Here is a 22,645-nt window from a genome sequence, read left to right as displayed (position 1 = left end):
TATCAACAACAAAAGCTGGCTAAAACTCAGAGGACAGCAACAAATATTTGAAACAACAGATATTTGCTGAGCGAAATGTATCTTTGTCGGTAATAGCCTCTTAGAGTCACACAGCGGTCTTTATAGTCTGTGTGTAATTTTATCAAAGATACACAGACACACAGTTTTTCCTCTGGCATTTGAAAAGCAGAAAATCACAAGCACGTAAAACTGTATGAAGCACGTGAAGATAGATGTGGAAGAGGGACGGTTATAAAAACAAATGTGCTTTGATCACATCCTTGTGCCAGGCACTGCTGGTGGGTACTGGAGAAACAGCAGTGATCGAGCCAGAGAACATCCCTGCCCTCATGGAGCTTGTCTGATGGAGAGTTAGACACTAATCAGTTGATGGAGGAAGCTTATAATACAATTGCGAGTACCGTTAAGTCCTGTAAAGGAAAGTGAAGGATGGTGAGAGATGGCGAGAGATGGAAGGATAGAAAAGGAGGTCCTCCAGGTAAAGGTCTGGCTGCTGTACAGTTTGATGTGGTTTGCTGCCTGCTGTATGCACTTAGTAAGCATTTAATAAATGCCGGCTTAAGGCCCTTGGTTTTGCTTTGCAGTCTCCTAAGTCTGGGTCCCCCAGAGGCTTCGGTCAGCCCGAACTCCAGATGCACCACCCAGGTGTTTGTATATGTGATGGTTTACGTGCAGGCCTAAGCAGTTCCATCAGTGGATTTATATTCTTCCGGGAAGCTGAGGCTGGTTCTTGGGATTGGCCAGAGCAGCATTCATTAAGTGCTGGCTGAACCAAATTATGTTGTCCCTTATGTACAAACATGTACTTTTAAGATCCATGTGGATATGCTTGTGCCGATACACGTTTGTCCATGCACACCCACACGTGACAGACCCTGGAGGACAAACCCAGGCATGAATCTGAAGGAAGAAATCTACTGGGAAATTGATGCTGCAGGATCTGTTGGATAAGTGGGTTCCCTGGCAGGACAAGCGTTGATTTTTGATTCAAGGTGCAGTCAAGTGGTGTTCGACAGCACGTTTAATGGTGATTAGTAAGCACATGGATCCTTCATCAGGAAGCATTATATCCTGAGTTTTACAACTTCTCTGTGTGAGACCATTTTCCAGAAATGAGCTCTTTTTTTAACTTCCAAATAAAAAGGCTGTGTCTTTATCCATTTGTTCCTTGAGTATATGATTGGTCATCTTAGGTGGCTCCACAGGAGGAATATAGGTGGCTGAGACTCAGATGTTACGTAGACAGAAAATGAGCCTGGAGCACCAACTTTAATACGAGATTGATAGTTGGTTGGCATTGGCTTTGTCTCAGAGGCGTGGCTTGATGTTTGGGAGGGAGAGGGAGGACAGACGGAGGCAGCTGGCCCTGGGGGCGTCGTGTGTTCCTAAGGCATCTGTGCTATTAAAACCTCTTCTTCCTGCTCCCTGTCTTCCTCGGAAGGAAATTGGCCTGGAGAAGGCGGCCATGGACCTGACAGTCTTCCTGAAGCTGCAGAAGAGGGTGCGAGAGCTTGAGCAGGAGAGGAAGAAACTGCAGGTGCAACTGGAGAAGAAAGAACAGCAGGACAGCAAGAAAATCCCGGTGCGTGAAGGAGCTGCGAGCCCGCAGGGCCGCACCCGGAGGGTGCTGACGTCAGAATGACCCAGCTCACTCCTGCCAGGGCTCACGGGGTCAGGTGTGACCACGAGAGGTCATGCTGGGGCTGGGTTTCAGGGAAGAGCTTCATCTTGTCTTGATGGCGTATCGAATCTTCTCTGCAAGTGCCCACATCACGCCAGTCGGACAGGAGTCAGCTTCCCCAGTACCTTCAGGGTAAAGGCTTTCCAGTGGTGAAGCCAGCAGGGAGTCTGTGTCATTGTCACCCACTTGCAAAGAGAACCAGGGCGTAATTAGAGTATAAACACAGTTGACCTTCGAACAACTCGGGCTGGGGGCGCCCAACCCTCTGCACAGTTGAAAACTCACCTGTGATGTATAGTCGGCCCTGGTCCTGCATCTGAGGATTCAACCAGTCACAGATGGTGCAGTGCTGTAGTATTTACTATTGAAAAAAATGCACGAATAAGTGGACCTGTGCAGTTCAAACCCATGTGATCCAAGGGTCGACTATACAGGCCAAAGTCAAATCTTAGAGAAAATCAATGCCTGTTTGTACCTGGAATCTGGTGTGGGCTTGAGTTTAGTCCCATTGGGTCAGGGGCAGACCAAGTTTGCAGTCACCCAGGACTGAAGCCTCGCCTCAATCTAAATTATCATCAGTATCTTGGGTCTTGAAAAGATATTTTTTGAAACCTTAGTGTCCCCAGATGTATCACTCCATCCCAAGGACCCACTGGGCACCTATGCTATGCTCAGCACTATGCTGGTGCCGGACTCACAGTAGGTGTTCAAAGTATTTATTAAATGAGGGAGATACAAACGGAAGAGAAATCCCCCCGCTGACTAGATTATAAATTCGAGGAATGTGGAATCTAGGTCAGGAGGACCAGACATAACACGGGTGAAGGATAAAAAATCACATCGGTAGCGCTCAAATAAATGCCAGGTTGAGTACCAACAGGTTGATGCTGTAGGAATAGAGAGCAAGTGGTCCTCCTCTTGCTACGAGGACGGCTTCTAATGGGATGTGAGGCCGTTTCGGACATGGGTCACATCATTAGCTGACCTCACTGTGGGTTTATGAAAGGCCTTGGGTGTGTTCTCAGGCTTGAGTTGCCCCTTGCGGGGTTCGACCCCCTCCCTGCATCCTCAGCCCTACCCACACCCCACCCCTACACACTTTCTCCTTTTGTAACACCCGACTTCCCTTTCCAATCAAATGTGATACAGATGTTGATCGGTATTACTGGTAAATTCTTAGGGTTTTTTCCTGAGCAGTAAGTGGGGAGGTAAATCTCGCTGATGGATTTAAATCTTTCAGGTGGATTAGATTCAGAACGGAGGGTGAAAGGATTAGGTTTATAAATGACTCATTCAATTAGAAGAGAATCTGCCCTGACAGGCGAGCACAAATCAAATAGATGAGAAGCTGCACAGACGTCAGACAACGCCTGACGTGAAAGTTCCTGGCCGCCCAGCTGTCCCTGAAGGCTCACTCGCCAGGCTCTGCAGAAATGCCAAATAATTTTGGAATCTTGGCTTTAGGACTTCTGCTTGTCTTGAAACCAGATAGAAAGGGGTATATCTTTCATTAAAAAATAATTACTGAGCAAAAGTTAGAACCGCAGGCTTGGCTCACAGCCCTGTAACGTGCATTGAGGATCTCTGTTTAAGAAGAATGACCTTGTTTCTGCCAGAGTTTGGTAAGAAAGGAAGAAGTGGTCCAGAGGAGAGTATGGAATCCCTCTGCAGAAACCCTGAAACTGAGCTTTCAGAGATCATGTTCTTGGATCTGCCCTGGGTCCCAAGAGAAATTCTGAGCCACCTAGGTCTTTGGTCTGGAGTGATATGGCCCAGGTCTTGGCTATAGAGAGAAGCCAGGCTCTGGATGAGGAATGACAGGGAGGTCTGTAGGGAGCCTGTCAGTGAGGGAGTCACCAAGCCTGTCATGAGGTGGGGCCTCTGGGACAGTCCATCCATGTGTTGACTTCCCATCCATCTGGCTGCCTTTCCCCAGGCCTGGCAAAGTCACCATGGCTATCAGCGGGATTCCAGTGGGCTGTCCACTTAGAAACATAACTGCTGGTCCACCCTAATACAGCTCCTCAGATTGGGATAGATGATCTCCATCTTCCAAGAACCTAATGCACTTAACAATAATCCATGGTCGTGCAGCAAGCCCATGCTACGTAGAACACAGGTGCAGGCCTCTCCCCAGGCGAGCGGGTCATGAGCTGACCCTGAGCAGTCACATCCCCTACCACTGGGAATAGTGGGAGAACTGGAGACGAAGCAGAGACTGGTAGCCTGGAGCGTCGCTTTCCCAGGTTGCAGACTGGAAACAGTGCAGCCAGTGTCACAGTCCTTGACCTGGAAAGGGCTGCTCAGATCCAGCCCCAGTCTCCAAGCCTGGGACCCACCTAATCCATCCACAGCTGGACTTCAGGTTGATAGCACTGTGGATGTCTAATTAAGCACTGTCAGATTTTAGCTCCAAAAACCCATCTTATTCAGGGACTATGACTCACTACGTGAAATCACCCCTAGCAGTGAACCATTTGTGAGGGTGTTTCTACCCCATCTCATTGGACAGGTCAAGTCCAATAGCTGCCAAACAATGATAGGAGTCATTGGCTCGGCTGAGTCCTGATGGGCTAGTGTTCCCGTTGTTGCTGTCCACACCCACCAGCTGTGGAGCTGTGAAGTCAGACAGCGTTCATGGTGCTCCGTAGCGGGCCAGCTGTCACACTGCCTATTGTAGAGCGACATAGAGAAAGCAGGCTTCTCCACAAGGTGCTCAGAGTGACTTAGTTGGGAAAACAATACACATGTGCACACACAGACTTCCCCCCCCCACCAAAAAAAAACGAAGAGGGGCTCTTCAACCTCATAATAAGTACATCATTATTATATGTCAACCTTCCTAATAAGCACACAAGTCTAACGGTGCTGGTTTCCTAGGACTACTGAAACAAAGTACCACGAACTAGATGGCTTAAAACAACATAACTTTATTCTCTCATAGTTCTGGAGACCAGGAGCCAACAATTAAGGTGTCAACAGGGCCATGCTCTCCTAAAGGCTTTTGGGACGATCTGCTCCATGCCTCTCTTTGAGTGTCTGGGCTGCTGGCGGCCCTGGGCATTCCTCGACCTGCAGCTGCATGACTCCAAGCTCTGCCTCCGTCTTCAGTTCACGTGGGGGGGGGGGTGGTCTTCCCTGTGTGTGTGTCTTCTCCCCTTCTTATAAGGACACCAGTCACGTCAGACAAGGGACCATCCTAATGCCCTCATCTTGACTTGATTATATCTGCAAAGGCCCTATTTCCAAACTGGGTGACATTCACAGGTACCAGGGCTTAGGACTTCGGTGTATCTTTTTGGGGACATGGTTCAACCCATAACTCAGTGTTATTTGTGTTCAACCTGTAGGTACTTGTGAAGATCATGTGAATAAACTTACGTAGGGGATGTGGGCAGGCAGGAGGGAGCTCCGTGGTGGCCTGAGGTAGTGAGCTGCATCTTGGCAGGAAGGAGGCGGACATACAGAGGGTGGGAGTGCCGGGCACAAGCAAGGACAAAGCAAGCACGTCCTGACCGTGGTGGGAAATCGTCCTGTGGAACAGCTGCCTTGCAGCCCATGCTCACCTCCTTGCCTCTTCATCCATGCAGGCGGAACAGCCAAGTAGTGACTTAGATTTGGACCAGGATGCAGGTCTAGCCTACAACAGTCTGAAGGTAAGATTCTTGGAAGACAAGCTTCCTTAACTCACCCTACGGAGGACGGATGATGGTGCTGGGCAACGGCAAGTCCAGTCCTGAGCTTCTGTCTACGAATAAGTGGAGCCATAAGCCCCCAGTTTCCCCTTCCTGCACTTGAGTTTCTTCATCTTTGAAATGAAGGAAAATCTGTATTTACTCCAAACACCCCTGACACAAAATGTATGAGTTTTCCACATCAAGCAATTCTCCAGTTCTCTGTGGACACCAACTAGGAGTCCTACAATTAAATTCAATTGTGGCACAAACTTGCGAGGGTTAACACAGACCCTGCTGGTTAGGGGCTCAGCCCCACAAGACTTCCCCCTCTTCAGGTGCCAGTCACATCGGTGGGTCCCCAGGACTCTGCTACGATCATGGGTTCCCGTGCCCCCCTCCTCAACGTTTGATGATTTGTTAGAATGGTTCACAGAACTCAGGAAAGCGTTTTACTTACTATTACTGGTTTACTGTGAAGGGTACAACTCAGGAAAGGCCAGATGGAAGGGGTGTGACGCATGTGGGAGGGGACTCGGAGTGTCCAGCCCTCTCCAGACACCTCCACGTGTTCATCGACCGGAAGCTCCCAAACCCTGTCACAGAGAGGTTTTGTGGAGGTTCCGTCACACAGGCATCATGGGGTTAAATCATTGGCCGTTGGCGTTTAACTCCATCTCCTGCCCTCCTCCTCCCTTTCCTAAGGTCGATGGGTGGGCTGAAGGCTGCAGGGCTCTAACCCCAGGCTTGGGTCCTCTGGAAGCCCCCATCCTCCAAGAGTTACCTCAGCATAAACTCCATCGTGGTTCAAAGGGGCTTATGATGAATAACAGAAGACACTTCCCTCACCTCCTCACTCAGGAAATTCCAAGGGTTTAGGAGCTCTGTGCCAGGAACCAGGGACTAAGACCAAATATAATAGAAGATGTTCCTCTCACCTCTAACACTAGGAGGTTACAGGAGTTTAAGAAGCTCTTCCAGGAACCAGAGCCAGAGACCAAATATATATTTATTATTATGTCACATGTATCTTACCTACCTGATACAGTTTCAGTTAAAGTAAAATGTGCCAGTGGAATGGACTCAGTTTGAAAAACAATCCAGACTAGCATGGAGATATGTAAGGCCGAGGGCTCTCCCAGCGTGTCCAGCAGCGGGTGGCCAGGTGGAGGGTGGAAGGCCTCGGGTCTGAGGACAAGCGGGCCTGCATTTACTGCAGCGATGCGGCGGGTGGGCAGGGGTGGGTGGGAGGTACAGAAAAGGGGCATTAGATGGAGCATTCCCACTTCCCTGTCCTCTTTCCCAGAGGCTTGGGAGTTGGGAATATATCCAGTCTGCCAGGGCCACTCAGCCTGGTCCCACTTACAGGACTGCAGATTACTCTGGTAACAGCCATATTGCTCAGGAGAACAGCCCTGAGTCATTTCCACAGCTTTTTGAACAAGTAAGGCCACACTAATGGTATAGGAAGAGGGTGCTAGGTAGGTTTTTCTCTTTTGAATTATTGATTAGACTTACTTTCTCATGTGATATTTAAAAGATTTAACACCTTCCCAGGGGCAGGGGAGTGTCTTGTTGTGATAAATGCCTGTTATGGGGCTTTCTGTACGCCATCCTTCAGCTTCCTTTCCTGAGGGAGGCTTAGCCCCAGAGGAGGGAAGGGAACACGGGATCTTGTTAGGCTATCGGGGCATCAATCTCACCCCTCATTTTAAAGATGATAAAAATGGTCTATCCCAGTGGTTCTCTTAAGAGGGGTCCTGGGACCAGCGGCATCACTGGGAGCATGCTAGAAATGCAGATTCTTGGGCTTCAGCCCAGACCTGCTGAATTAGCAGCTCTGGGGTGGGTCCAGCAATCTGGGTTTTAACACACCCTCTGGGGATTCTGATGCCCACTCAACTCTGGTCAGAGCCAGAGGAAACTTCAGCCACCATCTGGTCTCAGTCCCTTGAACCAAACCTGAGAAAGCAAAGGTTCCAGGGGTACAAAGTTGTACCTCGAGCCAGAGTGAGGACCCAGGGCTCCTGCCTCCAAACCCAGTGCTCCTTCACCAGGCAGTGCTGGCTTGTCCTGGGAGTGCACACGGCTAGCAGAAGGAAAATCACCCAGGTTCTGAGTGGCATCTTAACTCCTGAACTTAATAACTAGACGCACCAGTGATCACCACACCCCAGGGCCCTTCTCATTTCTGCAGAATCACTTGTCTCCACGCCTGGTCCCAAATGTCCCAGCAATGACCACGTGTGTGGTGCAGTAGTGGACCAGCCTCTAAAGTCACTGTGAGCCTTCTCTGCTCCATCCTCAGCGTCCTCGTTCATTAAGTAAAAGGGTTACAGCCAATGATCTCCTAGCTTTGTGATCCTGTGGCTCTGTGATGAATGTGTAGCCAGTGCCCAGTTATCCATGTTCTTGGTTTTCTGTGGGAAATTTTGAATCCCATATATTCCAGGGCCCTATCAGCAATTTATGTGTAATTATCAGACTTTAAATTATCTGACTTCATCTCAAACACACAGTTAAATATTTTACCTAGAAAATTGTAAATACATTCCAAAACTGAGTTTCAATGGTATTTTTGACTCTGTATACAGGCAGTGTTTTCTCTGCTAGCACTGGCAATTGGCGGCTTTCCGTATGACCAAAGCAATGTTCTTGGTCTGTTTTCCAAAACACTAGTCCATGTGATGCTCCTTAGAAGAAAGGGGCAAGGAGGCCTCTCTAGACAAATACATTTAGGATATCAGGCATTTTATATTCTCTCTTGGAAAGTCAAAAGATACATTAACATATTAGGGTTCCAGGAAGTCCTGTGTTAACAACATGTTTAAAATTGTTAACCCAGCACTTCCACAAAGAAGGGTTTCATAACCAAATACACCTAGAAATTCGAACCCCACTGAATCACTTAGAGAATTGTGACCATACAGGCATCATGTCAGATCCTTGGCACAGATAACTTGGGGGTCTGGGTTCAAGTCCCGGCCCCAGCTTTGACCACTTGCTGATGTAGTCAGAACGTATACTGTGTGTCCCGTTGTTAACACAGGAAGGTTGCCCTTAGCTTCCCAGGTGGACGGGGCAGGTGGTTCAGGAAGGTGGAGGAGGAGGCCCCCTGGGGACGCTGCCCGGGCTCCAGGGAGTGATGAGTATGTGGCCGGGCTGCCTTCCAGAGGCAGGAGCTGGAGTCGGAGAACAAGAAGCTGAAGAATGAGCTGAACGAGCTGAGGAAAGCCGTGGCCGACCAAGCCTCAGAGCACAGCGCCGCCGACGGCACCCCTGACAGCTACTGCCTCCTGCTGAACCAGCTGAAGCTGGCCCACGAGGAGCTGGAGGTGCGCAAGGAAGAGGTGCTCATCCTGAGGACCCAGATCGTGAGCGCCGACCAGCGCCGCCTGGCTGGCAAGGGCTCGGTGAGCAGAGGGGGCCGTGGGCGGGGCATTGGGGCCACGCTAGGGGGAGAGGTGTTTTTCTTACGTTTCTTTACGCAGGAGGGCCTTTAACCTAAAATAGCAGAGTCTTGTAGAGTCTCCTCTAAAAGTAGAGCAAGGTACCTGCTGTCCTCCCAGCATGACTTTTCACAGGAGACTTTGCTGGAAGTTTCTAGGATCTTCTGAAGTTACTCAACAGGAACATGTTCAAAGGGAATGAGGCTCAGAATTAGAGTAAACCTGGGCCGCGGCCTGAGCAGCCCCCTTGGCCTGGTTTTTTCACCTCAGGTCTTGCCCCTTGCTATTTGCTTTGTTTCCCAGGTAAACACAGTCTTCCCTCTCTCTCCGCTCTCCCAGGGTGACAAGTGCAACTTAGCGTTTGTTCCTAATGTTTCCCCCTCCTGCACAGATTGAGGACCGGGCGGGAGGGGCCGCTCTGGGCGTGGGCCCAGGGGCGGGGGAGCTGGGGCAGGTGGGCAGCACTGAGTGTGCAGGATTCCAAACTCAGACAGATCTCAGTCACCTCCTCCGCCTTCGGGGGGCTTTCTCCTCCAGGGACACCATCCTTGCCTCTCCCTCCCCCAGCCTCCCCTCCACCCTCTCTGCCTTTCACAGCCAGGCCTCTGACTGTGACTGTGATTCTCCCTGGCTTTCCCAATGTGATTTTTTTTTTTTTTTTTGTGGTACGCGGGCCTCTCACTGTTGTGGCCTCTCCCGTTGCGGAGCACAGGCTCCGGACGCACAGGCTCAGCGGCCATGGCTCACGGGCCCAGCCCGTGGGATCTTCCCGGACCGGGACACGAACCCGTATCCCCTGCATCGGCAGGTGGACTCTCAACCACTGCGCCACCAGGGAGGTCCCCAATGTGATTTTAAAAGTCACGTTTCTACCGGGGATTAACTGCTGTTATCTGAAGTCTTCTGCTGCCTTTGTCTTTTCCCAAAGGCTCGTTTTTCTCCCTCTGTGTATAAAGTCTTTTCATGACAATTGTTTGTATAACCAGAGTTATTTATTTTTTAATCTGGGACATTCCAGGAGCCAAACATCAATGCCAGAACAAGTTGGCCTAACAGTGAAAAGCACGTGGATCAGGAAGACGCTATCGAGGCCTATCACGGGGTCTGCCAGACGAACAGGTAAGCCCCACCTTGCAGTCACTATGCCTGGAGGGGGCGACAGGGAAGGAGCCCTGCCCAGCCTGGTACGTGAGGGCCACTCCTCAGGCATTGACCTTGCGCTCCGCATCAGGGTGTTGGTTTTTATAGGAGATAAATGAGGAAGAGCAGCCTCGGTGAGTCCCACGCGCTAAGGAAGCCTGCTGTTAGCATCAGCGAGACTCCAGTGAGCACCCCTGGAGCATCCCGAACCCAGATCCTCTGAAAAGCACTGGGGAAGGGAGCTTCCCTGGGAGGTTGGACAGGATGAGAGGGAAGGACTGGCTGGGAGCGACTTTTCTCGTTGAAACGGAAGCAGGTGCCAAGTGAGCCCGTCTGAGTAGTAGCAGAGGGGCTGCTCCAGCTGTTTGCCCCGTCTGCCAACATTACTCAGCCCAGCTGGTGGATGCACGTGACACTGGGCCCCATGCCCTGTCATTTAAGACATGGAACCCAAGCCAGGCACTGCAGAGATTGGATGGGAGAATGTGACCACTACCATATTGGCTAAAAGGAGATTTCCCTGGACTTTAGCCTGGACTAAATTCCAGGACTTTCCCACTTCTGGTCCCCCCTCAAGGGGGAGCTACGCGGGGTTAAGGCAAAAGAGAGTGACTGAGGGAGGCAGCAGGGTCCCGGGACACAGGACAGAGCAGGGCCCCCGAGGTAGTGCAGCCGAGCGCTTGAGAGTGTGCACTGGGGTTCCATTCGCTTCCCAGCTATTTAGGGACACTTCAAACCGCTCAGTGCTCCGTTTCCTCACCTGTGAACCGGGGATGGTCGTAGCAGCCTACCACATAAGGTGACGGAGGTTAGGCGAGTTAGTCCGTGCAAAGCCCTCAGAGCAGTGCCTGCCCGTGATAAACACACAGTAAACATCAGTGTTGCTATAGCCACTCTTATTACCTGTGCCTCTGTGGGCACTTGTAAAACCGGAGCTGGCCTTTTCCCTGGCTACCTGTCTCTCTTCCTGAATATTGATCAATCATTAAGCATTTGTTTAAAATGGCTAAAAACAGCAAGTGCATCCAGAAAGTTGTCAGTAGTGGGCGCTGGGAGTGTAGCATGAACCTGTTTGCAGGAGTGTCACCCAACGACGTGAGGACTTCCCAGGGCTTTGATTCCCAGATCTTCTCATCTGGCCCCTCTTTCTGCGGATGAGAAAACTGAGCTACTCAGGCACACGATGGGCCTGTAACTGAGTCAAGGTAGAATCCGAAGGCCAGACTCCCAGGCTGGGCTGCCCCCAGCCCACTGTGTAGGTGATCGGAAGGTGAGGGTATTTTAGCAGGCCCCCAGGCCTGAATTTCCCAGGAGGAAATTCAGTTTATTTCAAGAGGAGGCAAAGAAGGAAATGAAGGTGAATCTCTGAATGCCAAAACTGAGTCAAGATTTAGTCATTTTAAATCATCTTGGATGAAGATAAGAAATGAGATGAATAAGAAAAAGGAACACAGGTGATATTTTAAAATTTTTTTAAAGGAAGAAGGAAACTGGGAACTTGGTCCTGACAAGCCAGTGTGCTTATCTTTCTGATCTTCATGGACCATCGCTGTTCTCAGCCCCCTTTTTGTTCATCCAGATGGTTGTTAGGCATCCAGGCCTAAGTATAGGTATTCCCAGGGGATGCTTAATACCCTGGATTTGTCTTCCTTTGCAGCAATAATGATGATGGTGATAAAATAAAAATAGCTTTTCTTATGTCTTAAAATAATTCAGTTCCCAGCAAACCCAGGGTACAATAGGGAATTAATAGCCTGTGAAACCGAGTTAAGTATAGAAAGGAGCCTCTGCCTCGGGGAAGGGAAGCCAGAGGATCCAGTGCCCCAGTTGCCCCACACCTGGAAATGACATTGGTGGGTTTGTCTCTCTTCCAATTCCTTGAATCCCAGCAGCAAGGGAGGACAGCAGTGGGCAGGCTGGCAGGGCAGGAGGATTAGGATGTGATTCCTGGAGCCCAGACAACAAGGGCATCCTTTCCAACAAGGGCTGCTCCCTGCAAAGGTGCTTTGAAGACAGAGTTGCTTTTCCTGTAATGGAGAGTGTTCTGGTTGAAATGTAAATTGTATTATACAGGGATGATTTTGGAGTTGGGGCGATTGGAGAATCTATGGTCTCCCTAGAAAAACGTATACACTGAATTTTGCTTTGATTTCTGGAGGCAGTACAGACACAGCCCCCCACCCAATCACAGCCCCTCTAAGAGTACTGGTCTCCAAGTTCAGAACTTTTTCACTTGCTAACTTTCATAGTTTATAGAGTTCTTTTTTGATCTTTGCAACTGTGTCTTTTGTTTTCAAATTTGGAGCGAGAAGCCAGTGTTGAGGGCCTGCTCTGAGAATAGCCACAGGACTATGTAAAGCACTTCTGCTTCCAAACGCAGAACTAAAAGAAACCAGCAACATTATTACCATTTTATAAATGGCAGAACTCGGGTAAAGAGAAGGCTGGTCCGTGCCCCAGAGCTGGGCTGCAGCAGACAGGCTGGGTGTTTGGAGAGGCCGTCTTCTCAGGGCTGTCTGGAGCCAAGTGCATCAGGGTCTTCCCGGGAGAGACGGACAGGTGGGCTAGGAGACAGAGGTTCCTGCTGCTCTCGGGCTGGCCTCGCCTCTGGGCGTGCACCCAGCTCACAGAGCTGCGTGGGGGCAGGGGTGTGGCCAGGGCTCAGGTCTGGCTCCAGGAACATGTTCCTTTGGCTGCTGGCCCGTTCCACCCAAGCCCTCCCAAGTCTGTGGAACTCCAGAGCAAGACTTAGGGTGCATTCTTGGACCTTTTCTCAGGTCCCAAGAAACCTCCTTGCAGGCCCTCTCCACCCAGCAGGTGCTGGGAAACTACATGAGGCCCTGGGCACAGAGAGCAGGTTTGCTGTTGCCACCTGGGCTTGGGCAGCTGACCCTGGGGTTATTACTCACCCCCTAACGGGCCTGCACAGGAGGATGGAGACCTGGTCTCACCAGGAAGGGGTATGTGCAGCCACTTTAGGGTGGCCTGGAGTTTACGGTTCCTTGGGCCTTGAGCCCCAGCTGCTGCAGGCTGTCCTGCTGGGCAGGGCGAAGGAGAGGCAGCTTGACTGCCCAGCTTCTCTCACAGACGCAGGTCAGCTGCTCTGAGAAGCTCTCAGCTTTCTCCTGGGGGGTGATCATTCCCTTATGTTCCCCCAAACTCTCTTGGTCCTGAGCCATCGGCACAACTTCTGTCTGCTGTAATTCCATGGCATAACCATATTTATCCACGAACAACTCCCTCCTCTGTGGCCAGGCCTGTGGTCTCAACATTCCTCTTGCTCCTGGCATCGGGGTTGCTGCCTCCCATTTCTCAGAGATCTCGAATCTCTTGGGCAGCTGGGTAGAAAGTCTGGGTGGGAAGTAAAGAAATGAGAACATCCATGGAGCACAAAGCGGTCTTTGTAGAAATGGGACACCGAGCTGGCTGGAACTTTGCCTGTGTCTGTCCATGCGGCGGCAGGTCCTTCCGCTGGGCAGAGGGCCGGTCGTTGGGTCCTAGGTTTCACAGTCTCCGCAGAGGGAAAGTCATATTTTCTGGTGCGCGCCATTTCCAGTTTTAGGTTGTATACTGCCGATCTAGAAGAAACCTCTCCGATGACACAGCTGAGCACTTTCACTCACGGTGAAGGAGGAGGCCGGGGCCGCGTGGTTGATTGGCCCGGGCAGGAGCTCCCTAGCCGAGGGGAGCCGTTGCCTGGGCGCTGTCAGAGGCTCTGCCCGCTGCTTACTCTTGTGTGTGTCTCTGGCCTCTTTGGGAACAGGGCTCAGCACAGGGGCACCTACACGGGAAGTTCTCCATGAATATGGGTTGGTATTAAGTTACATCAAGGACTTAGCTTTATTTTAAAATGTAATTTCCCGAGAGCTTGTTTGGGAGTTTCCTTCTCAAACCACTAGGGGGCGCTCCTTCCCCGGCCCTCGCTCCCAATGGTGTGGCGGAGGGGGAGGGAGACCCCTTCAACGGGAACAAAAGATGGGCCTGGAGTTGGTTGACTGGTTTTTTTTTTCTTCTTCTTCTTTTCTTTTTTTTTAACATCTTTATTGGAGTATAATTGCTTTACAATGGCATGTTAGTTTCTGCTTTATAACAAAGTGAATCAGTTATACACATACTGATATATATACATATGTTACATATATACATATATGTATATATGTTTGGTATACATATATACTGAACATATACATATGTCCCCATATCTCTTCCCTCTTGCGTCTCCCTCCCTCCCACCCCCCCATCCCACCCCTCTAGGTGGTCACAAAGCACCGAGCTGATCTCCGGGTACTATGCAGCTGCTTCCCACTAGCTATCTATTTTACATTTGGTAGTGTATATATGTCCATGCCACTGTCTCACTTCGTCCCAGCTTACCTTTCCCCCTCCCCGTGTCCTCAAGTGCGCCTGATGTCCTGAGCCCCATGGGACGACTGGGCTGCACGGCACTCTAATCTTTGTGCATGATGCCTGGATGTTATTACAGAATTAGGAATGCTAACTTCCTCACCGCAGGGCTCAGCAGTACACGCGTGCCCCCCTGCAGAGGGAGTCTGCTGGGAGCCGTAGGAGTGCAGGGACCCTCAGAGGCCTGGCAGCCCCTCCTTGGGGTCTGGGGGGCCAGCCAGCGTAAGCCAGGAAAGGGCTTGAGACCAAGGCCAGGAGACAGGGCACCTGCGTTCTAGCCTAGGTGTCAGTGTCAGGCAACTCATCTCCCCCTTGGTGTCCCTGCACATGTGGAAATGAGATAGTTGGAGGAAGGGATCCCCGACGGCCCCTTCAGCAACGACACACCCACCTCTGGGCCTGACCCAAGGATGACTCCAACTGTGCCAGGAGTTATCCCCAGTGACCCGCCCTCTGGGTTAAAGCACTAGCTCAGTAGTCGCTAAAAGGCCCTGAGTTCAATGTAAGTATTAACAGCTGGGAAGGGAAAGGCCTAAGCTATCGGCTCCCCCCTTCGCATAGCCCAGGCCACGTGTGGATCGGCAAGGATAATGGGACACACAGACCGGCTGAGAGCTAAGCAGGGCGGGGCCAGCAGAGTCTACAAGCAAAGGCAGTATCTGGGGAAGCCAGGCCTGTGTGAGGTCCCAGGGCAAACACCCAGCCGGAGGGAGAACAAGCATTACCAGGAGGCAGAGGCCACGGAGTGGCTCCCAGAGCACACTCGTCACTAGCTTTCCGTCTGCTCCTTTTCATTGACTCCAGAGCCGGGCCTGCTGTCTGTGTGACCAGCTGTGCCCAAGAAGCAGCCTGGGTGAGCCCCGCAAGGGCTGGGTCCTTCCTCATGAGGCAGAGCTGGGGGGACATGTAATGGGTGGCTGCACCCCCAGACCTCACACACAGCCTGACAGCAGGGCATGGCCCAGTGGCTGACCATGTCCAAAGATGCTCCTGGGGATGATTGCCTTCCTCCTGAGGGTTAGGAAGGGGTTACTGGTCCTGATAGTGAGCAGTGTGAACGCAGCTCCTGCTTCGTGATTCCTGCCAGGAAAGCTGGGATCCAACCAGCAGGAGCAGAGGCCTCTGGGAGCAGGGACTGAGGGGCCGAAATGTAGTGGGGACAGCAGGGCTCTGCCTGCCGCCCACCACCCAGTCCCGCTGGCCTTCGAGGGCCTCACGTGTGCCCGGGGCTGTGTAGGGTTGGGGAGGGTCCGTGCTGGGGGAGTATGTGACATGTGCCTGGTCTCCAGGAGCTGCGCTGCTGGCACTGGGCAAACACGGGGCAAATGGAGAGGATAAAATAACTCGCAAATAGGAGGCGTCTGGCCTCCTGCTTTCCCAGTTGAGTAAATAGGAGTAATGCAGTTGGGTCCCAAGGTTAAGGGGAGAAAGCTCAGTGCTCAGCATGCTGGTTATTATTAGCATAGTTGTTATTAACTGTTCCTTTTTTTTTTTTTTTTTTTTTTTTTTTTGCGGTGCGCGGGCCTCTCACTGCTGTGGCCTCTCCCGTTGCGGAGCGCAGGCTCCGGACGCGCAGGCTCAGCGGCCATGGCTCACAGGCCCAGCCGCTCCGCGGCGTGTGGGATCTTCCCGGACCGGGGCACGAACCCACATCCCCTGTATCAGCAGGTGGACTCTCAACCACTGTGCCACCAGGGAAGCCCTGTTTCTTTATGCAAGACTGCAGTGAGGACAGGAGTTGAGATGAGTTAATACTTTTCTGCCCTTAAGAAGTGACAGGAAGGAAACACACATTGAAAAGCAGGCAAACTATGTGGTCTCCTTCCCTGTCCTCTCGGAGCCAGATGTCCCCAAGGTGCCGCCCTGCTGCTCCCCAGATCCGGCATCTGGGAGGCCGCCGCCCCCACCCTGTACAGTTAGCCCCTGCTCAGTGTCTGCACCTTCCACCCTGCGCAGGTCCTCTCCTCCCTGCCCTGTTTGCATCTCTCCTGATTCTCCCTTTCTTTTCCCAGTCCTCCTGGTAGTGGGAAGGGCCGTGAGTGAGCACAGGTGAATGCCTCTGCCCCGCCCATGCTGCAGATAAGCCGAACAAGCGCCACCCTCTGCTCTGTCCTCAGGAGCGTGCTTTCCGGCCTGGGGTGATCAGTGATCCCACAGGAGGAGGTGCCGGTGATGGGAGGGAAAGGAGGGGAGCTGGGCGTTCTGGAGCCTCCCCTCCTGCCTTTCCACACCTTGGCTGTGGTCCCTCTTCCCCAGGCTCTCTGCTGCCCTCTCTCTCCCTCTACACTGGACGCCCTGTTTTTCTGTCCTTTATTTCTAGCAAGACTGAGGATTGGGGATACTTGAATGAAGATGGAGAGCTCGGCTTGGCCTACCAAGGCCTAAAGCAAGTTGCCAGGTCAAATGTGTGCCTTTCTTCCTGTGTCTGCTCTGTTCTGTCCGCTTGTGTCTATGCTTAATTGTTTTTCAGCTGGAGTGGAGGCAAGGGCACAGTTTGCGGGGGTGAGACGGGGAGGGGTGTGGCTGGGTAGCCCCTTGCCTCGTCGTCTGTCACTTTGTGTGAAGGCTGCTTGTTTGTGGTAACACTAGATGGCTCACTGGGACCTTAGAGACCACCGGCTGCAGCTCACCCACTCTGCAGGTGAAGGAATAGACCAGAGGGAGTTAACGTGGCAGCAGGCGCACAGCTCTCTAGAACGAGGGGGACTTAATTCTGTGGGTTTCTGAGTCTGTGCTGTTTCCGTGCTACATATTGACCATCCTGACTGCAGGATCAGCCAAGAGCATCGGCTGCATTTGTGCTGCCGGCCGTGCTCCAAGCACAGGGGCCCTGGCAACCTGCCCTCCAGCACGTGTGCCAGTCGCCATTGCAGTGACTGCCTGGACCTCATAAGAGCTGACCAGCCCAGCGCCCAGTGTGCTTCAGGGTCGCCATGTCTGACCCTCACCGCGCGCTCACGGGACAAGGACACTGGGGCTTGCAGGGTGTGAGGAACTTGCTGCTTGAGCAGAAGATCCAGAATGCGAACCTGGTTCCATTTGCTACTGGAGCCTGAATCCGTAACCCTTTTGGCCATCAGCCCTGGGTGATCAGCTTAGCAAAGGAAGTTAGACGTGCGCAGAATTAACACAACCTGACGATCACATTGCACGTTTCCTGCCAGCACGTGGCTTTTCAGGGCTGTGGCATAGCTTCGTGCACTTGAGATTCCCAACAATAGGCTTCTTTCCCAGAAGAGGAAACAGGCTGGGCGAGGTGGCGTGAGTGCTGTGCCCAGCACCCTCGGCCTGATGCCGGCGGGCTGCAGCGGGAGCCCAGTGCCTCTCGCATCATCTCCCGAGTTCTGCCTGCTGATGACGTCATGGAGGTCCCGTTACAATATCAAGAGCCTCTCTTCTTGGCAGAAGAAAGTTGAGGTAGCTGGTTCTCGAGGCAGCATGTCTCCTGGCTGTGGGTTCAAACATGGCCCCACCTGTGAGCAATGTGACATCTGCCTTCATTTCCTCTCTGGTAGAATGTGGATCAGAATCAGACCTGCCTCCTCGGGTCATTGCAAGGAATAGATGAAGGTGAAGCACTTTGCACGTGCCTGCCACGTAGAAGCATGGAATAAATATTAGCTGCTACTTGTATTATAGTGGCTATTTTGGAGTAAGATCAAGTTCCTATCCCACCTAGAAGTTTGTTTTATTTTGGGTTGGGAGGGGGAATAGGATGCGCTTTAATACATAAAGAAATGAATGCATTAATAAAACAAAGAAGGCACAGCCCTATGCTTCAGGAGATCCAGAAATAGATCTGCCACTGGCAGTGGCCTCAAACCTCTCTCACGTTTAGTTTTCTCACCTGATAAGGCAGGAGTTCTCCAACTTTGCACAGAACCCTGGACTAAGTCACCCAACTACAGTCTACATGGAGGGTAGGAAAGATGTGAGCAGCAAACTCACAGCGCAACCCGGGAACTAATCCTTTGGGCAGAGTTCCTAGAGCCCAAGCGTTCCAGTCTATTTCTCTCATTAAATTTATAACTTACTGGTGATTACTTTTAGTTTATTGTAGCCAAGATTGGATGTTATCTAAATATTGTGTGTTCCCTAAAAATGCTGATTCAATTACCAGATTACTTTCCACAGTCCTCGCATTGTTGTTTTCCTTTGGTAATGCTGCCTGTGATGAATGGGTGAATCAGTCGTCCCTCCGTCATTTCTTCATTCGTGTCACTTTGCTGAGAAGTCCCTGGGGCCAAGCACCGCACCTGGTGCCGCCGTGGAGCTGACCGAACACGGGCTTGCTTCCATCCGGGACTTCCCGGTGTAGACTTTTCCCTCTCTCTTGCTCCCTTGTAGATTTGCTCCCTCCTGTCTTGTGGGAATCATCTCCTCCCAGAATGACAGCAGAACTAGCAGAACTGCAGAAACATGGAACTGTCTCCTAGGCACTTCCACGGTCCTGACTCTGCTGAGCTCTGGTCACAATCTTTATCTGCATCCCAGGGAGAGGGTGGGGTGACCAAGTCAGGAGGCTTTTGATGAAAGTTTGTTCAAGTAGTTACGCCCAAGAAGACAGCATCATAGTCATATCAGTAATTAACTTCCTGAAGAGGAGGCTGCTTCGGAACCTTCCTTAATTCCTTACCCATTCCGTCATAATAGAAGGTGTCTCCCAGAATTGCCCAGAGAGTCTCCCGAAGCTTCTCCCCAACCTTCTCCAGATCTTCTCTAGGTCTCTCTGCTTCTTGTCATGACAGCAGTTGATCTTAAACCTCCCCCCAGATCATTTGCAATTAGTCTTAGTTTCTGTTTTGACTGGGGAAAAAAATGTATATAAAAGGCCAGAGATGAAGTGGGTATAAGGTAAATAAAAAGAAGGGATCTTTCTATAGAGAACAAACGTGTGGACACCAAGGGGGGAAAGCGGCAGGGGGTTGGGGGTGGTGGTGTGATGAACTGGGAGATTGGGATTGACGTGTATACACTAATATGTATACAGTAGATAACTAATAAGAACCTGCTGTATAAAAAATAAATAAAATTCAAAAATTCAAAAAAAAAGGTAAAAAGAAAGGATCTTTCTAAAACTTGCAGAGAATCTACTAAAGGGAAAATATGCAAGTAATACAGCTAGTTCCGTCTACCAGAGTTTTGTCTTAGCAAGGAGATTCTTGTGAACTTTGGGCAGATAGGGATGCTTTTATTGAAAAGATGCTATAAGAAATTTATTTCTGCTGATGATATTTTGACATGGAGACAGTCTCTCAATCCCAGACCAATAGGCTGTGCTCAGGAGCAAAGAACAGAGGGATGAGGGTGGTTGAGGAAAAGGCCGAAGGCCGGGGGTGCTGTGTGTGGCCTTGACTCCCTGTCGTCCCAGAGGAAGGCCGGCCCGCTTGCCTGCCCAGCCCCGTGGATCTGCTCCCCACCGTGTCCGTCCCCTGTTGGGTTCATGCAATTGCTGCTGCTGCTGTGTCCCTACTCGGCTGCTGCCCTGTTGCGTGTCCATGTGTGGCCCCTACTTGGGGGCACAGACGCAAGCCACCTGGTTACCTGCCCTCCTTCCCGGGTGCAGGTTGCTGGAGGCCCAGCTGCAGGCTCAGAGCCGTGAGCACGAGGAGGAGGTGGATGGTCTCAAGGCCCAGGTGGAGGCCTTGAAGGAGGAGATGGACAGGCAGCAGCAGACCTTCTGCCAGACGCTGCTGCTCTCCCCAGAGGCCCAGGTGGAGTTCGGCATCCAGCAGGAGATGTCCCGGCTGACCAATGAGAACCTGGTGAGTCCCCGTGCCCCGTGGAGCCCAGCTCCGGGAGGTCACGTTCTAGAAGAAAAGGGGACCAGGAGTGGCCTTTCGCCAGATGGACAAGGTTCATGTGCTTGGCCCTGTGGTAGGAGTAGAGAGTCTGGAAATCTACAGTCAGCAAGTGTTTGTGGAGCTATTTTATTTATCTGTTAATGTATAACTAACCTCCCCAAAACTTAGCAGCCTGGAATAGCAACCACACTTTCTGGGTCAGGAATTCTGGCAGGGCTCAGTGGGGGTGACTTGTCTCTGCTCTCCTGTGGTTGGAGGGGGCTGGAGGACGTGAGACAGCCCCAGTCCTGTGTCTGGGGCCTCAGTTCCCCTCCACGCGATCTGCTCTCTGCACACACGTGGCCGTCTTTCATTGGACCACCATGGGCTGCTTTACACGGCAGCTGACTTCCAACAGGATGAGCTGGGAGGCCTCTTAAAGTCTAGCCCCAGAACTGGCCCAGGGTCGCTTCTGCCACATTCTGTTGATTAAGACCAATCTGGGCAGATTGAGTGATGGGGATGGACTCTTCCTCTTGCTGGAGGGGAGGAATGGTTGGTAGCCATCCTGGCAGTAACCAAAGGAGCCGGGCAGATGCCAGAGAAATGAAAGACAGTCTCTGTCCTCAGAGAGCTAACAGGCTAGTAGGGGAAGCAAGGCATGTTAAAAAAAAGAAGAGAAAGAAGATGGCGTTTCCAAAAGCATGATTCTACATGGGATTAACAAGCATTACAGAAAAAGAATTGTAGGGGAGGCTTGACCTGAGGCAGGAGGCACTAAAGGGACGTCACCCGTGCAGAGGAGGAAGGAGAAAGGGGGTCCAGATGTTTTCCGAGGTTCCACAGGGGCATGTTTGCTTCTGTCTCCTGCGTCACTCCTAGTCACAGTGTCTCTGACGGTCGTGGAGCTTCCTGCCTCCACTGCCCAGCTGGGTCAGGGTGACAGTAATGCTGTTCCAGGTCCCAGGGGCTGATTTTCTCCCTGTGGTGGTGGCTGCTAGGAGTTAGGCAGCCACTGAGGGGCCCAGGCCAAGAGCCTGTTTTGCTTCTGGGCCCCAGGTAACCTCGCTGGCCTGCAGGCTCGTCCAGCTGACACCTCCCCACTGCACTCTCATGCCTTCACCTGTCCATTCCTTCCCAGGGCACCTCCCAGCCACCTGGGGACCCTGAGGCTGAGGGTCTCCTGAGGGTTGGCATGGCAACCTGAGGAGGCTTGGCCTAGAGAACTGTGGGTTGGGCAGGGCGCCAGGCAGCCTGAGCCCAGAGGAGTCTTCCGTCCAGGCTGAGTGAACACTGTGACCCATCTCCCACTTCATGGGTCCAGACCCGGAGCCTGGCCTCCTTGATGGCTGCCTGTGAGCCAGGCTGGGCCCCGGATCCCACCCCTGCCCTCCAGGGCAGGATTAGATCTGTTCTCACACTGCTTCCTCCTGCTTTTAGGACCTTAAAGAACTGGTGGAAAAGCTGGAAAAGAACGAGAGGAAGCTCAAAAAGCAACTGAAGATTTACATGAAGAAAGTCCAGGACCTGGAAGGTAGGGTGTGAGTGCGGGTGTCGTGAGGCACAAGCGTGCTCGGCCACCCTCAGGGAGGGGGCTGCCTGCCCGCCCCAGACACTTCCACTTCCCCCACCTGCTGCCGCCCGTGCCCAGGGCAGTCCCGTGACAGAATCACGCAGACCCCAGGAGCTCACCCAGTCTCAGTTTGCACTAACGATCCACAAACCTAGCAGGTGTTTGGGTGCTGACTCAAGCTATGCGGGGAGGGGCAGCTGAGACAGTGGCCTCTGGTCCTGCGTTCAGAGGGCTTAAAGCTGGGAGGCAGTACCTTCTGGTTCGAAAGAATGTTCCATAATATAAAGCCCCAAACCACGGGGGCCCTTCTCCATGCTGCAGTACTCAGGGAGAGAGGTCAGTTCTGTGGTTAAACTTCCCAACTGGAATCTGGCCCAGAGAGGTCAGGCAGAGATTTAACTCAGTCTCCCAGAAACCCCCAGAATGTTCTCTTTCCTTGACTCCCCGCTGCAGATCTAATCATGTCACTCCCTACCCTTCTTGGCACATCCTGCCTTGCTGGGAACCTCTCTTTGTCCCCTCACCACCTGAGGGGGTGGGGGAAGGATACCCCCCCCATCCTTCCACCTCAGCTCAGGAGTTACCTCCTCAGGGTTCCAGTCCCCTCTTTTGCTGTCCTGACACCACACAGCTACGTCACAGTTCCCATCATAGGTATTGTTTAATCACCTGCTTGTGTCCACCTGCTGCTCTGGACGAGGCTGTAGGAGGGCAGGGCTGTGTCCTGTTCAGCCTTGGGCCGTTGCCCCCATACCCCACATGCCCTTCTCCATCTTTGGATTTCTCTTTTCTGTTCCTAGAGTTTTGGGGTTTTTTGTTTTTTTTTTTTTTTTTGCGGTACGCGGGCCTCTCACTGTTGTGGCCTCTCCCGTTGCGGAGCACAGGCTCCGGACACGCAGGCTCAGCGGCCATGGCTTACT

At 51.9% G+C, this 22,645-nt stretch overlaps 1 protein-coding gene across 1 annotated transcript in view; it reads left to right on the top strand.

Annotated features, from left to right (window-relative positions):
* MYO5B (myosin VB) overlaps positions 1-22,645 on the top strand; it is a 385,365-nt gene that overhangs the window by 345,931 nt on the left and 16,789 nt on the right. Inside the window, exons 26-32 of the mRNA XM_079718130.1 lie at positions 1,463-1,603; positions 5,293-5,358; positions 8,550-8,789; positions 9,844-9,944; positions 16,690-16,767; positions 19,936-20,134; positions 21,593-21,686. Of these exons, the coding sequence (XP_079574256.1) occupies positions 1,463-1,603; positions 5,293-5,358; positions 8,550-8,789; positions 9,844-9,944; positions 16,690-16,767; positions 19,936-20,134; positions 21,593-21,686 (919 nt within the window). The remainder of the gene's footprint in view (positions 1-1,462; positions 1,604-5,292; positions 5,359-8,549; positions 8,790-9,843; positions 9,945-16,689; positions 16,768-19,935; positions 20,135-21,592; positions 21,687-22,645) is intronic.

This window comes from Hyperoodon ampullatus (genome assembly GCF_949752795.1).
Source record: "Hyperoodon ampullatus genome assembly, chromosome: 13".
In the NCBI taxonomy this organism is placed as follows: Eukaryota; Metazoa; Chordata; class Mammalia; order Artiodactyla; family Ziphiidae; genus Hyperoodon; species Hyperoodon ampullatus.
This window is presented reverse-complemented; position numbering and strand designations above follow the sequence as displayed.